The sequence below is a fragment of the Mycosarcoma maydis genome, chromosome 1, assembly GCF_000328475.2.
Source record: "Mycosarcoma maydis chromosome 1, whole genome shotgun sequence".
Taxonomy (NCBI): domain Eukaryota; kingdom Fungi; phylum Basidiomycota; class Ustilaginomycetes; order Ustilaginales; genus Mycosarcoma; species Mycosarcoma maydis.
Window position 1 is genome coordinate 2186906 of NC_026478.1, and position 13014 is coordinate 2199919.

General features: G+C 53.3%; 4 protein-coding genes across 4 annotated transcripts; 1 reads left to right on the forward strand and 3 right to left on the reverse strand.

Moving 5' to 3' along the window:
• Positions 1 to 141: 141 nt before the first annotated feature.
• Positions 142 to 3807, reverse strand: UMAG_00737 (putative splicing factor 3B subunit 3; the record flags this gene model as incomplete). The annotated part of the gene is made up of 1 exon (XM_011388217.1): positions 142 to 3807. One exon carries the CDS (start codon positions 3805 to 3807, stop codon positions 142 to 144), a length of 3666 nt encoding a protein of 1221 aa, XP_011386519.1.
• Positions 3808 to 4933: 1126 nt separating this feature from the next.
• On the reverse strand, positions 4934 to 5506 carry UMAG_00738 (uncharacterized protein; the record flags this gene model as incomplete). The annotated part of the gene is made up of 1 exon (XM_011388218.1): positions 4934 to 5506. One exon carries the CDS (start codon positions 5504 to 5506, stop codon positions 4934 to 4936), a length of 573 nt encoding a protein of 190 aa, XP_011386520.1.
• A 1634-nt stretch (positions 5507 to 7140) lies between these two features.
• On the forward strand, positions 7141 to 10650 carry UMAG_00739 (DNA repair protein SMC6; the record flags this gene model as incomplete). Its single annotated transcript, XM_011388219.1, has 1 exon — positions 7141 to 10650. One exon carries the CDS (start codon positions 7141 to 7143, stop codon positions 10648 to 10650), a length of 3510 nt encoding a protein of 1169 aa, XP_011386521.1.
• A 243-nt stretch (positions 10651 to 10893) lies between these two features.
• On the reverse strand, positions 10894 to 12594 carry UMAG_00740 (2-dehydropantoate 2-reductase PAN5; the record flags this gene model as incomplete). Its single annotated transcript, XM_011388220.1, has 1 exon — positions 10894 to 12594. The coding sequence occupies one exon, from the start codon at positions 12592 to 12594 to the stop codon at positions 10894 to 10896; it is 1701 nt and encodes a 566-aa protein (XP_011386522.1).
• Positions 12595 to 13014: the final 420 nt, after the last annotated feature.

Genomic DNA, 13014 nt, shown 5'->3' on the forward strand with positions numbered 1-13014 from the left:
ATCGGGCGGTCAATCAACAAACAGCACCCTTCACTGTCGATCGCATCTAACCCGATCGAAAGTGAAGACCAGGCGAGAGTCTTTCACTTGTATGTTGCACGAGTGATAAAAGTACAAAACACAAGACATTTCGTGATTAGCTCAGAATCCAGTGGCTCCTTCTCTAAGCTGAGCAAGCTTCTTGTTGATCTCGCCCGGTTTTCGGTCCAGTTCGCCTGCAATCGCATTCTGTTTCGCCGGGGATAGCAAGCCAAATGTCTCGCAAAGATCACCATCGATGACGCTCTTGACTGGAGCGTAGCTGCTTCTATACGCCAGATGATCTCTCCCCACGATACTGTTGTTCTCTTGTCGCAGGTGCGATTCTAGCGTCGAAAGCGTGTCGACATCTTCTTTGCTGACAAAAGGTACCAGTGCACCAATGCTCCCAGAAAGTCCCGTATAAAGCAGAACTTCGCGGCCACCGGCGACCATAGCCGTTCGGTGCAGAGAAGTGATGATGTCGCCCACAAAAAAGTGCGCCACCAGCGACGCTTTGTGCGCCGCTCCCATCAGCACCGGTTTCTCGTGCACAATCGTCATTCCCGTCGGATCCTCATCCACGCTTCGACTTGTGTTTCCATCAAGGCGAAGCACATAGATGTTGCCAAACTTATCAGCCGCTGCAACCGTGTCGTAGTCGAGCATCGTACATCTTGTCACAAATTTCGGCATCACGTCGTCCGCAAATGTCACCAACCGGTTCTCCAGTGGTTTGTAGCTCGCGAAAATGATGCTCTCCTGCATGTCACCTACCACAATGCGAGAGCCTTGCGCGTCAAGAGAGACGACGGCCGTAGGGAAAGATCTGTTCTCGCACTTGCGAAGCAACTTCTTCTTGCCCAAATCGTAGATGCGCAGCGCTTTACCGATGCCTGCGAGCAGTCGACCTTGGAAAGCACGTAGCACCAACGGTATGTCGTCCACCTCGGTCTTGTGTAGCAGTTCTAACTCGCGTCCGTTGTCAAGAAGGCGATACGTTGTGAGGTAGGCCTTCTTACATGATCGTGGAGACAGAACGACGTCGACGGCTGAACCGACGACCAGCATCACTTCCTTTTCTGCACTGGCGAACGGCACCACTGCAATGCTAAATGCCGCTTCATTGTCGTCCATCTCTAGCCTGTGTGTTGTCTGCGCCTGTACTCCATCCACGGCACGGATGCAACTGGCCCAGTTGCCTGCCTCGGCGCGAATAGCGCCGAACTCGGCCGGGTTCAGGTCCAGCACGCCTCGTTGGTGCGGCTTGAGCTCCTTTCCGAGCATCTCGGTGCGCCGGCGCTGTGCTCCTGGCGACAGCGTTCGGTGCTCAGCTTCGACCACATAGAACAATCCCTGCTCGTTCGGGTGATTGGCGATCTTGCGCGGCGTGTACGAGAGCGCCACCGAATCCTGTTTGAGCTTGCTCGCAAGCGAAGGAATCGTAAAGATGCGCAACGTGCTCCCTACGATCCCGATCAGACCCTCGGGGCACAACTCGGCGCTGAATGACCACGCATGATCCAAAACGTCAAAGATGAGCGGCACAAACTGCAGCCGATCTTGATACGTATACGACAGCCAGGTGCGAGTGCTCAGAGCCATCACAGCAGCCTGACCGTGGACCTTGGTTCGTATCAGTCGCACCGCCTTGCTGCCCAGGAAGCGTGTCCTCGTGTCTGTTAGTTGACCCGTCACAGCATCGAGAATAGTGCGAAGCAGGACACCATTTTGCAGACCAATGTTGACAAACGTCGTCGCATGGTTGCGATCAATGGTAGCGTCCAGCATCTCAGCCATGCAGATGCTCGAAGCAGGAGCGGTGAGAGCTTGAATCGAGATGGATGCTAGCGTTGAGTTGGGCTCGAGCGAAATAATGCGCACCGTCGAGTCATCGCAGCCTACAGCAAGGTAAGGTGTTCGCTGACGGCCTTCGGGACAATCGGGCATGCTCATGGTGAGCACGCCTGCTCCCATGGCCTTTCGCTCCTGATACTCGTTGAGCTGCCCGTCCATGTCAAGCTCAAAGTAGACCAGCTCGTTGCTGCTGAGTGCCACCACCACCTGCCGCTCGTTGGTACACGTTGCCACGATCGTCGTCTGTCTGCCGTTGGGAAGACTCGGAGTCGCCCACTCATTGATCTGCTTGTCCACCAATACGTGTCGAATGCCGTGCGGATGCACCTGCAACAAAGCATCTTGGCCCAGCTGCTGTACAGCCAGGGTTGAAGAGGATGTCAAAAATCCGCTGTCCGACACTTCCTCGATGGTCTCTCCGATACTGAGTACCAGGGTTCCATTGACAAAGCTGAGGATGATGTAGCTGTCATATTCGTCCTGCTGTGTGATTTTAGTGGTCCATACTGCGCTTGGTACACCTGGCAGATCCGAGCTGACCGCCTCCTGCACTTCGAGACCATGTCGCAGCATTTTGAAGCTGCTCCTTGCACCGCGTCCGCATGCCGCAAAGATCTGTGGCGAGTCGGCAGCCAGAGGATTCAGCGGCTTGGCATCCAAGATCGGATCGAGACTTGGCATCTCATCGACTTGAACGAGGTTGTCAAGTGGTCTCGGTGTAAAAGTGGGCAGCTGTGGCCGCCTTCGACCTGCTCCGTTCTCGTCATAGTCGGTTGAGATGTATTCCGGCAAGTCGTCATCGTCGCCAAGCTTTTGAAACGAGTAGAGCAATTGCGCGCCGTACTCGGACGCCACAAAAAGGAAACCAGACCGCAAGATGACAAGACCGGATGCGACGGGCACTGTGTCAAAATACTTGATCTTGAGCGAACGAATCTCGTCATCTTGATGCTCCATCGTGATCTTGAACAAATCGCCATCTTCGGTCTGGACGAGAAAGAAGAAGGCGTTCTTCATCTTGTGCAGTACACTAGCTACGATGAGGGTACCACGCCTTTCCGACAGCTTTTCGACAGGATTGAGGCGTTTGGGAATAGGAACTCGATGCTCGGGCTGATCCTGGTGCTTGTAGGTGATGTAGTCTTCGCTACATACCAGTACGCCGCTGGGTCCGTCCCATTTCTCCAGATTCTGATTGTATCCTCCTGGCACCTGGACGAGTAGATTCGAGCGTGGGTCGACAGGCTCGGACCATTTGCGAACGACGTGATTGAGGCCCAGATCGAGTTCGTAGTAGGTGAGCGTCTTTGCAGCCTCTTCGAACGCACGTCCTGATGGGTCGTGGTCGGAATCTGAATAGTCGACTTCGAGACAAGCAAACAGAGGGTTCTCGAAGCCGACATCAACGCCGACAATGTGGTGAATGATGGCGCTCGGTCGATGCGCTTCGAGAGGGCTTGAGATGGTGAGATTTGCCTGCGCATCTCTGTTCAGGATGTATACGAGCATGGCCTTCTCCATGGCACCGATCATGGTCGCACGACCCTTGGGGTCTGTAGCTAGATACTGTCCTGGTACGATCCTCCGAGAGCCAGAACGCCCGAATGTCTCCTGATGGACCTTTTCCAGCGAATTTGTCTTTGGCTGATATTCTAAAATGACAATTCTGCCCGAGTCAGATCCTACGATAACGTAGTCTTTGGAGCCACCGGTTAGACGAAAAGCGGCTAGGCTACGGATCACACCAAAAGCATCATGTGAGAGTACAGTATCGACTTTGCCGGTTTGTGTGTCGGGTCTGAGAAGCTCCAGACGGCTGCCTTTGGCAACGATGATCTCTTGCTGTCTTGTACCTGAAAACTGTCCCACTACGGTCGCATTAACGCTGCCTGACGCCTGCAGCGTCAGGTTGTAGAGGTACATGCCATCCATCCTGAGGTTTTTGGGCGAGTCGAACGGCGAAAGCGTATCACTGCAGCAATTCCAGCTCTCGATGTCTAGCAAAAAGTTTCGACGAGCAACGCGGCAAAGAGCTTGCGGTCGAAATAGTCTCTATTCTGATGCAACAACCAGGCTCCTGATGGGCATGTCCTTGCTGGTTGCGAAGAAAGACAGGAGAGACGGGCTTGAGACCACCAAACGAGCGGTGAAGCCACAAGACACAGTGCCCAAGTATTGACAGAAGGTTCGGTTCTGAGTGTCGTCTGTCGGCGGGTTGCTTATAAGAGCCAAGGGGGCGAAAGGTGGTCGAGACCATCTACGTCGACATCAACAAAAGCTTCCAAAGCAGCATCGCGTCAGCCAATCCTCGAAAAAAAGCTCGGATTCCGGACAACTTTACACACGTGACCACGGATAGGTGGAAAAGAATGTTAAGGCGTTAAATGCGAACTCGCAGACTGTGTGTCATGCGTGCGTCACGCGTCTTGCGACGTGCGAAACGTGAAGCGTTTGCAGTTTGGTGTTGCAGCAGAGATGTTGTTCTTTTCAACACCAGACTGCATCTAGCATCAACTGAAAACGGGCGCGAAAGCTCAGACGCCCATAGCTTGCCCAGCTGGTGAGGCTAGACCACTCGCTGACATGTGACTTGGTGCACTTTGTATCGCCAGCTTAAAGTTGAAATCAGGCGAGGATGACTCAACAGCCAGTTTTTCACGTTGGAGAGTGCGTGATTTCATGCATGTTCATTAGATTCGTGCTATCGTTACAGTGTACAGTATGAGAAAGAATCAACAAGATGGCGACGGCTGAGAAGAGGAGAGATACAAGGTATCTCTGTAGTGTACACCACATCGGTGCCGTCGGTCAAACCGCGCCGTTACGATGAGAATAGAAAATGAAAAGCTGAATTGTCCATGAAAAGGTAACGCTTGGCAGCGGGCCGCTGACCAGGTCGAGTATGCAGTAAGGCACGTACGCAACCGTGTGCGTTGGCGAAAGCTGATTACAAAGCAAGAGCCTGCTGCTTGGCATGCTAAAACAAATCGTGAAGAGCAGGCAGCCAGCATCGAGATAGATGGCGTGCTTAGAGAGATTGATGAAGGGCAGCGTCGACTCAGAAGCTGTAAATGTTGCTCTCCTTGGTGGCGAGGGCGTAGTAGTGTTCGATTCTCTTCTTGAAGCGCCAGCACATGAAGTAAGCGTAGACTTGCAATGCCCAGTCGATAGCGAGCGAAAAGACAAATGCGATGTAGAGGCTGTGGAAACCGGCCGAGCATAGCCCAGATGGCATGGTTCCATTGTTTGTGCCCTCCTCTCCTGCAGTTCCCCAAAGCTGACCACCATTGTTACATTCCCAAACGATTTTGGTCTGCTGTCTATCGAGCTGGAAAATCATGAAACCGGCTCGAACAGCAACGATGACCAGGATGGCGGGCCAGAGGAAAAAGCAAAGACGCATCCACATGTACGAGCTGTTGGCCAAGCCGATGGTGGTGAGTATGCAGATTGCCATGACTCCCATGCCGATACCACCGTAGATCTGGTATTCGGGATAATTGAAGAAGAGGAACTGTCCCTTGTTGAACAGCAAGATGGATCCAGCCAGATTGTAAGCTGCGATGAAGACGTTCCAGACCATGGCGCCATGGCGTAAGGGAAACACGAGCAAGCAGTTGTCACACCACATGACGTTGACTGAAGCTACCAGCTGCTGCGGTACTTATAACCAAAACAAAGGCTATGGCAGGTGTATAGGAGGTTGGAGGTATCTAGCGTTGTAGCCTTTTTGCTCGTGATGTATTATCGTGATGTGTCGTAAGATCAAGACGCTACCAGGGATGATGGACGATGAGAAGAAGCTACTTTAAGGTGGAGAATGATGTGGTAGGGAGGAAGGAAGAGAAAGGTGCCAGACGAGCGGAGAGCACGTTAATGTGAAAGAAGCAGGGGATGAAGGATGTAGCCGGTCTCAGGTGTCTCGAGCAGCGAGGAGACATGGAGCAGGCTTGGCGTAAAGAGGAGAAAGTCAGGGCAGAAAGCAGCGGGAAGCGAAAATGTTAGGCAGCAGGACGCGGGGATGCAGAGCGAAGCTGGACAGGGGCCAAAATGTCGCGAGCTGCATGCAAGCTCGAGTGGTGCTCGGGTTCTGTAACACAGAGCTCCCACTGAGCTCACCATCATACTGTATCTTCTTCTACTGAGCCCAGTCAGCTGGCATTCTTCCCTCAGAAATCTGACGCCTGCAATCAGACACGGACTTGATACTGGCCCGAAAGCCAATTGATTACTTTTGACGAGGCATGGTGGCCCTTCGAAGCGCATTTACCAAATGAAAAGTTACAGTACTTTCTGTGCTGCATGATTTGATGAACATGACTTGCTCTCACTCTTGCTCGAGGTGAGCATTTCACGGCCAGTCTTGTGGGGTGAGGAACAGCATGAACGGAACTCGTGCTTTTCTGCGGGTATCTCGAGTCGCTTTGAAGTACGTGAGTGAATGTGCGGCACAACATCAAAGGGCTTGGACCTCGCAGAGAAGCATTACAGCGTGATTTTGACCAAGCTAATGCAGGACCTGAAGGGACCTTGTCAGGCTCAGACAGAGGTAAAGGCTCCCAAGCACGAGGGAACAAAGATAGGAGGCCCTGCGAACAGACGGGACAGCGTCGGCGGTGTATTCTCGAGCAGACGTGAGAAAATCTAGCGGTTTAGGGGCTCAAGTGTCAACGACTGCAGCTCGCTTAATTTCGGGCTGTCAACACCTGCTCTTTTCGTTTTGGGCATCAACATCCAGAAAAGGCAGGTACGAAATCATTCGGGAATCACCGATATCGTCTTGCTTGAACGCGTATAATCGGGGATGCTCTTCTAGTGATGCATCATTTCCACGACGCGTTGGAGCGTGCGAAGGGATTCGACAAAAGTGAAACGCATCCCGACTCAGCACCCTGAACACGGTACATACAGTCGTGAGTACATTCGTGATTCGTTCGTGATTGCAACACTCCGACTTTTTCAAGATGTGTTGGTCTTGGATCTCTTGAGAACACTTTTTGCGCACGCGTATACCGCCTTCCGAGCTAGCTTTCCTACTTCACCTCCACTCGTCTTCAGTCACTCCGTCCACATCAAGTCGAATTCAGCACGCATTCCACCAACTCAGGCCTCGGCCAGCAACTCCTCTACCAGCGGAGCGTCTCACCGCTAGACGCAAGGCACAACACCAGCTTCTGTGCACAATTCGGGCGACATCGTTTTTGATCGAGAAGCTGCGGAAACGACTCTGATTTAGCGATTCGCCGTGGCTGATGGCAGGACGCGATGGCGCTGGGTAAAAGGTTGCCACAGGAAAATGGGCATCTCGACTCGTTGAAGGGTGATGAGGACGATGGCATGGATGTCTTATCGCCGAAGCGCGTCCGCATCGAGTCTCAGGCTTCGCAGCGCAATGGAGAGAGCGCCCTGACACAGTCACAGTCCCGATCACTTGCACCAAGGTCACAGCAGCCAGCAAAGCCGGAGGAGCACGACGGAGTAGCGACGTCAGACGAAGATGCTGGGGAGGAAGAGCAAGACGATGACGGCAACGATGACGAACAGCAGGAAGAGGATGAACAAAAAGACGTCGATACTGATGAGGAAATGGCCGAAGAGGAACACCGCCAAGCTGAAGCAAGCCACGGCACCGCCCAGTCGGGTATTGTCGAGAAGATCGAGCTGCGCAATTTTATGTGTCACGCCAACTTTTCCATTCAGTTTGGTCCCAAGCTCAACTTTGTAATGGGTCGCAATGGCAGTGGAAAGAGTACCATCCTCACCGCGCTCATGATTGCACTCGGCGGCAAGACCAGCTCCACCAATCGTGGTTCCAGCCTCAAGGACCTCGTCAAGAAAGGGGAATCATCCGCCACCATCACCGTCACCATGCTCAACCAGGGCAGCGACGCTTTCAAACCCGATGTGTATGGCAACACTATTGTCATTGAACGTCGCATTTTAGCCGAGGGCGGCGGCTCATGGAAAATGAAGTCCGGCAACGGCAAAGTCATCGCAACCACCAAGTCAGAGCTCGAGTCATTCTGCGACTTTGCCAACATCCAACCTGATAATCCAATCCACATCCTTACGCAGGACACGGCTCGTCAATTCCTGGGCAGCTCCGATCCTGCCGAAGTATACAAGTTTTTCCTCGAAGGCACCCAGCTCAGCCAACTCGTGCGCGAGTACGACTTCATCGAGACGCACGTTCGCAGCATGAAGTCCGCGCTCGCGCTCAAATCAGGCGCTCTCGAACAGCTCGAAACTCTGGCACAACAAGCGCTTCAGCAGTGGCAAAAGGTGCGCGAGACGCGCGGCTACCAGGACAAAATCGATGCCCTAGACCGCGAATTCGTCTGGGTGCAAGTCCAAGACGCCGAAGCGCAGCTGCAACACGCCGTGGAAAAGACCGAGCGCATCCGCACCAAGCTCGTCAAATGCGAAGAAAGCCTCCAAAAAACTCTCGAGGCGCTCAAAAAGTGCGAAGAGCGCATCGTCCAGCTTGAAGATGAGAACAACAACTTTGAAGGTGTCTTTTCACCCATCCAGCAGGAGCATGACGAGCTTGTGCGCAAGGACAAGGATCTCGCCCAACAGGTCAAAGCGTTCAATGTGCAAGAACGTGAGCTCAACGACAAGATTATCGACGTCAACAAGAGCATCGAGAGGTACGAAGACCAGATCCGTGAAGAGACCGCCAAACTTGCACAAGACGGCCAGTCACGTCGCCAGCAACTTGAGGAAGAACGACAGAAGCTGCAGAAAGAGCGCCAAGAGCTTCAAGACGAAATGGTGGACAAGGAAGAGCAGCAACGCGAGCTCGAAGCAAAGATCGCCGAAGCCTTGCAGAGGGAAGAGGAAGAGGGCCTGCAACTTCGCCGCTTGAAGAATGAATACAGCACCAACAGTTCGCGACTTGCGCAGTTGCGCGAAAGCAGCAGGAATCGACTTATCGCATTTGGTGGTCCCAAAGTGCCCGCCTTGCTCCAAGCCATCAACAGCGAGAATGGCTGGAGGTCCAAGCCTATAGGCCCGCTCGGAACGCATCTCAAGCTCAAAGACATGCGTTGGCAAAGGGTGCTCGAAAGCGTCATTGGCAACAATCTGAACGCCTTTTTCGTCTCAAATCATGGAGATCGCATGCGCCTCAAGAAAATCATGGATCGTGTCGGTATCCACTCGCCCATCATCATCGGAGCAGAGACGCTCTTCGACTATTCGTCCGGTGAACCGCACTCAGACATCACAACCATCCTGCGTGTCTTGGACTGCGATAACGAAATCGTCAAGCGCCAGCTCATCCTCGCCGTCCACATCGAGCGTGCGGCACTGGTTGAAAGGCGTGCAGACGGCGACACGCTCATGCGAACCACGCCCCAGAACGTGCAAGTCTGCTTCTCTGCCGACATGTACAGCATCGGTGGTGGGCAGGCCGGTTCGCTCTCTGCTGCTTTGCAAGAGCATAGAGGTGCTCCGCGTCTATCTCAGAACGTCGGCGACGCTATCCGGGCTCTTGAAGAGGAGCAGCAACGGCTCGACCACGAGATTGCCGCATGCACGCAGCGCCTTCGCGAGCTCAAGCAAGAAAAGAGCGGCTACGAGCGCGCAAAGGATACATGCAAGCGTGATTTAAACAACCTGCGAAGGCGTAAGGACGTTCTCCGTCAGGGTCTCAGCCGCCTCGACGAACAGATGCAGGAAGCAGCACCAGGCAACATATCAGGGCTTGAGGATGCCAAGCGCGACGTAGAAGTGCAAAAGGAGGCGATCGTGCTGCAGTTCCAGGACATCGAGTCTCAGAAAACCGAGATCGTAGCAAAACGAGCACCGATTCAGGAACAGATCCAAACTCTCGAAGATCGCAAGCGCCAATTCGAGGACAGGATGGGCGGTCTGCACGGTAGCCTCCGAGCGGCTGTGGCCGAACGTGTTGAGCAGATCAACAACCGGGATCACTGGCAAAGGAAGCGCGCCAGCATCGAGGCCGAGATCAAGGCCAGCGAGGCTGAAGAGGCCAACTTTGAAGAGGACTATCAGAATGTCGAGCAAGCAGCTCTGCAGTACTGCGACAAGGTCCAGACCACGCGTACGATGAGTCAGATCGAAAAGGAGAAGAAAGAGCTACAGCTGCTCAAGAAGAAGGCTGCCTCGGAAGCTGGCATCAGCTTGGAGCAAGCTGCCGAGGACCTGCAGAGACGGCAACGTGCTCTTGCCGAAGCCAAGGACGAAGTGCAAAACATGAACGAAGCCGAACGACGACTTCGAAGCTCGCTCGCCGTACGCTACGCCAAGTGGAACTTCTTCCGCCGCTCGATTGCGATCCGAGCCAAAAGCAACTTTGCACGCAACCTAGCAACACGTGGCTATGAAGGAACGCTCAAATTCAACCACAAGTCCGAAAAGCTCTCTCTCGCCATCGATACACAGGCACACAATCAGTCGCATCGCTCCAGCTCGGCAGCAGCGACACAGACCCAGCGCGCGGCACAACAGCATTCTAACAAGGGTATGTCGGGAGGCGAGCGAAGTTTTGCCACTGCCTGCCTGCTGTTGTCGCTGTGGCAGGCGATGAGTTCACCGATCCGATGCTTAGACGAGTTTGACATCTTCATGGACCAGGTGAACAGGAGGGTGGCGCTGTCGATGATCATGAATGAGGCCAGGGCAACACCGCATGTGCAGTACATCATGATCACCCCGCAGGATATGCCCGATATGAGGAGCGAGATGGACGATGTCAAGATGCTTGTCGTGAATCCTCCGCAAAGGAACGAGGGTGCGCTGGCCGGATGACGTCCGGAGCAGCGTAAGAAGAAGCTGCTTTGGTAGCAAGTGTATTGTGTCTCATCTTGGCGAATAGAAGTAATGGATCAACGACATACTATTCTCACACGTTCCATCGCATGCTCACAAAACTCGCCGACTCATGACTTGCATTCACCTTTCGAGGTTTGTCTCATATGTCAGAGTGACGAAGAGTGTTTTTGCATTCGTGATTCACGATTGTGATGATGATACATGACATTTTCCAAGCCCTTACAATCTGCCCGATCCGGTGACCCTTGTTGTCTTCAATTTGATCAAATTTGTCAACAGATCGTTAGCTGTAGTATCGATATTATAGCCTCTACCCAATGCCGAGATGTATCCATTGATGTAATCGATCTCAGTGCTGCCTCTGCGGTTTTTAAGATCGCTGTGCATGGAAGACCAGTTGGCAGCGGTGAGGCGAGCAACTCGCTGCACCTCTTGAAATAGGGCCTGAGGTGTCAAGCTAGGATTCAACATGGGTTCACCCGTTTCTGTCGAAAGAAGAATGAGATCTTCTGTTGACAAAGTCGCTGGTGAATTGGAGATGGACGGGTTGTTGGAGGGGGACAGGTGTTCGCGCACTTGTGCTTCCAGCACCATGCCTGCTTCGAGGCAAATGGACCACATGGCATCCATTGCAGCTGGGTTGCCAAAGAGGTCTCCGTTCTTGCAGTCGGCGAGGGCGGTGAGCGGGTTGATGCACGCATTAATGACGAGCTTGCGTAACGCGCGTAGCTGAAATGCTCGGATGGGCTCCCACTCAACATTGAGCGGCAGAGAGAGAAGTGCTGCAACCGTGGCTCGGAGGGTGCGAAGATTGGGCTGATCGGCAATGTTGGTAATCGACAGCTTGTTGGAAGGGGCATCTGGATCGTGTATCTCTTCGACCGGATTGGAGTCCGGATCCGGGGCAAAACGCTCCCAGCCTTTCGCCTTCTTGCTCGATCCCAATCCGCTTGTTGTCAGCAACCCCCGTTGCACCGGCGCAATCGTCTGTCCGAAGGGTACTCTGTCCGCCTCGAACCCGTTCGGCCCTGAACGGCCGCTAGGCACGATACTGAAATGCAACGCCCCGGCGCTAGCATGCACTATGTCTAACGGTCCCTTTCGCCAACACCCGTGGGTAGTCGAAGCAAGTACGAAATTTGGCCTCTGTTCGGGATCCTTGAAGAACGTATCGAACAGTGTATCGAGCACACCCATGCCATTCTGCAGCAGTACAATGGTTGACCATGGATGAAGACGATGTCGAAGACTTTCTATCGCTGAGAGGGTTGAATCGCATTTGGTCGTGACAATCAAGCTGTCGATTGGGCTAGCGCGTGGTTGAGAATACGTTCCCTCCAGGGTTGAAATAAGCGAAATGCCGCCATCGTGATCAGGTAGTGGAGTTCGGGACGAAGTTTGCTCGTGCATCGAAGGTGGTTCTGCTGATGAGGATCCGGTTTGCGTACGCGATATAAAAAATCGATCTGATTCCATTTGTTCATCATCATGCATGTCGACCTGATTCGCTCGATTGCGACGCACCATCGAAGTGAGTATATCGGTGGCACTCGAACTGAAATCGGTTTGAAATCCACCTTCGATGTCTCTAACGCCATCTTGCTCTACCACGATCGAGTTGAGGTATCGTTTCTGTGCTTGCTTACCAAAAGCCTTTTTGCGCAGATGCAACGTGACCGAGGTCTGCTGAGGATCTGGGAGATTGGACCGGACATAAGGCGGTAAGCTGAGCGAGGAGACAATGGTGCCTTGATTTGATGGCGGACGCTGGTTAGACAGGTTGGAGAGAAGAAGCTCTCGCCGTGATTTGGAGGATGAGGGTCCCGCTCGAAGAAGCTGACGCTGAAGCTTGACGGAACGCTTGAGATGGAATGCTATCAGCGATCCAATAGACCCTACGCCGAGGATGTGATACCGCATGGTCGTGAGGAAGAGGGTGGCCAACGCCACTAGCCCCAAGCGCGGTGGCCGTGCCAGGACAGTGGGAGAGCGAAACGAGCCGGGTCTGGACTCTGTTCTTAGTCTGCACGCATGTGGACCCAAATCTGGGCTTGAGACGGTGCGCAGGGATGATGTCCAAGATCCTTTTCTTTTCACGCGGAGATTCGATTCTCGGCGGAACAGCAATAGTGCCGAGCAGCAAGGGACTGTTTTGGAGAAACCGTGAGGCTGCTTGCAAGCGATAATCGCAAAGCGTGGGCTTCTTTGACGCTATGCTGTGTTGAGGAAAAGGCCTTGGGACGATGGCGGAGAGCAATATTTTGAATGTCGATCCGGCAACAGTAGGATGATGAGCCAAGAAGAAACGTGAAGGCTGAAGTAAGGTGGAGAATTGTGAAT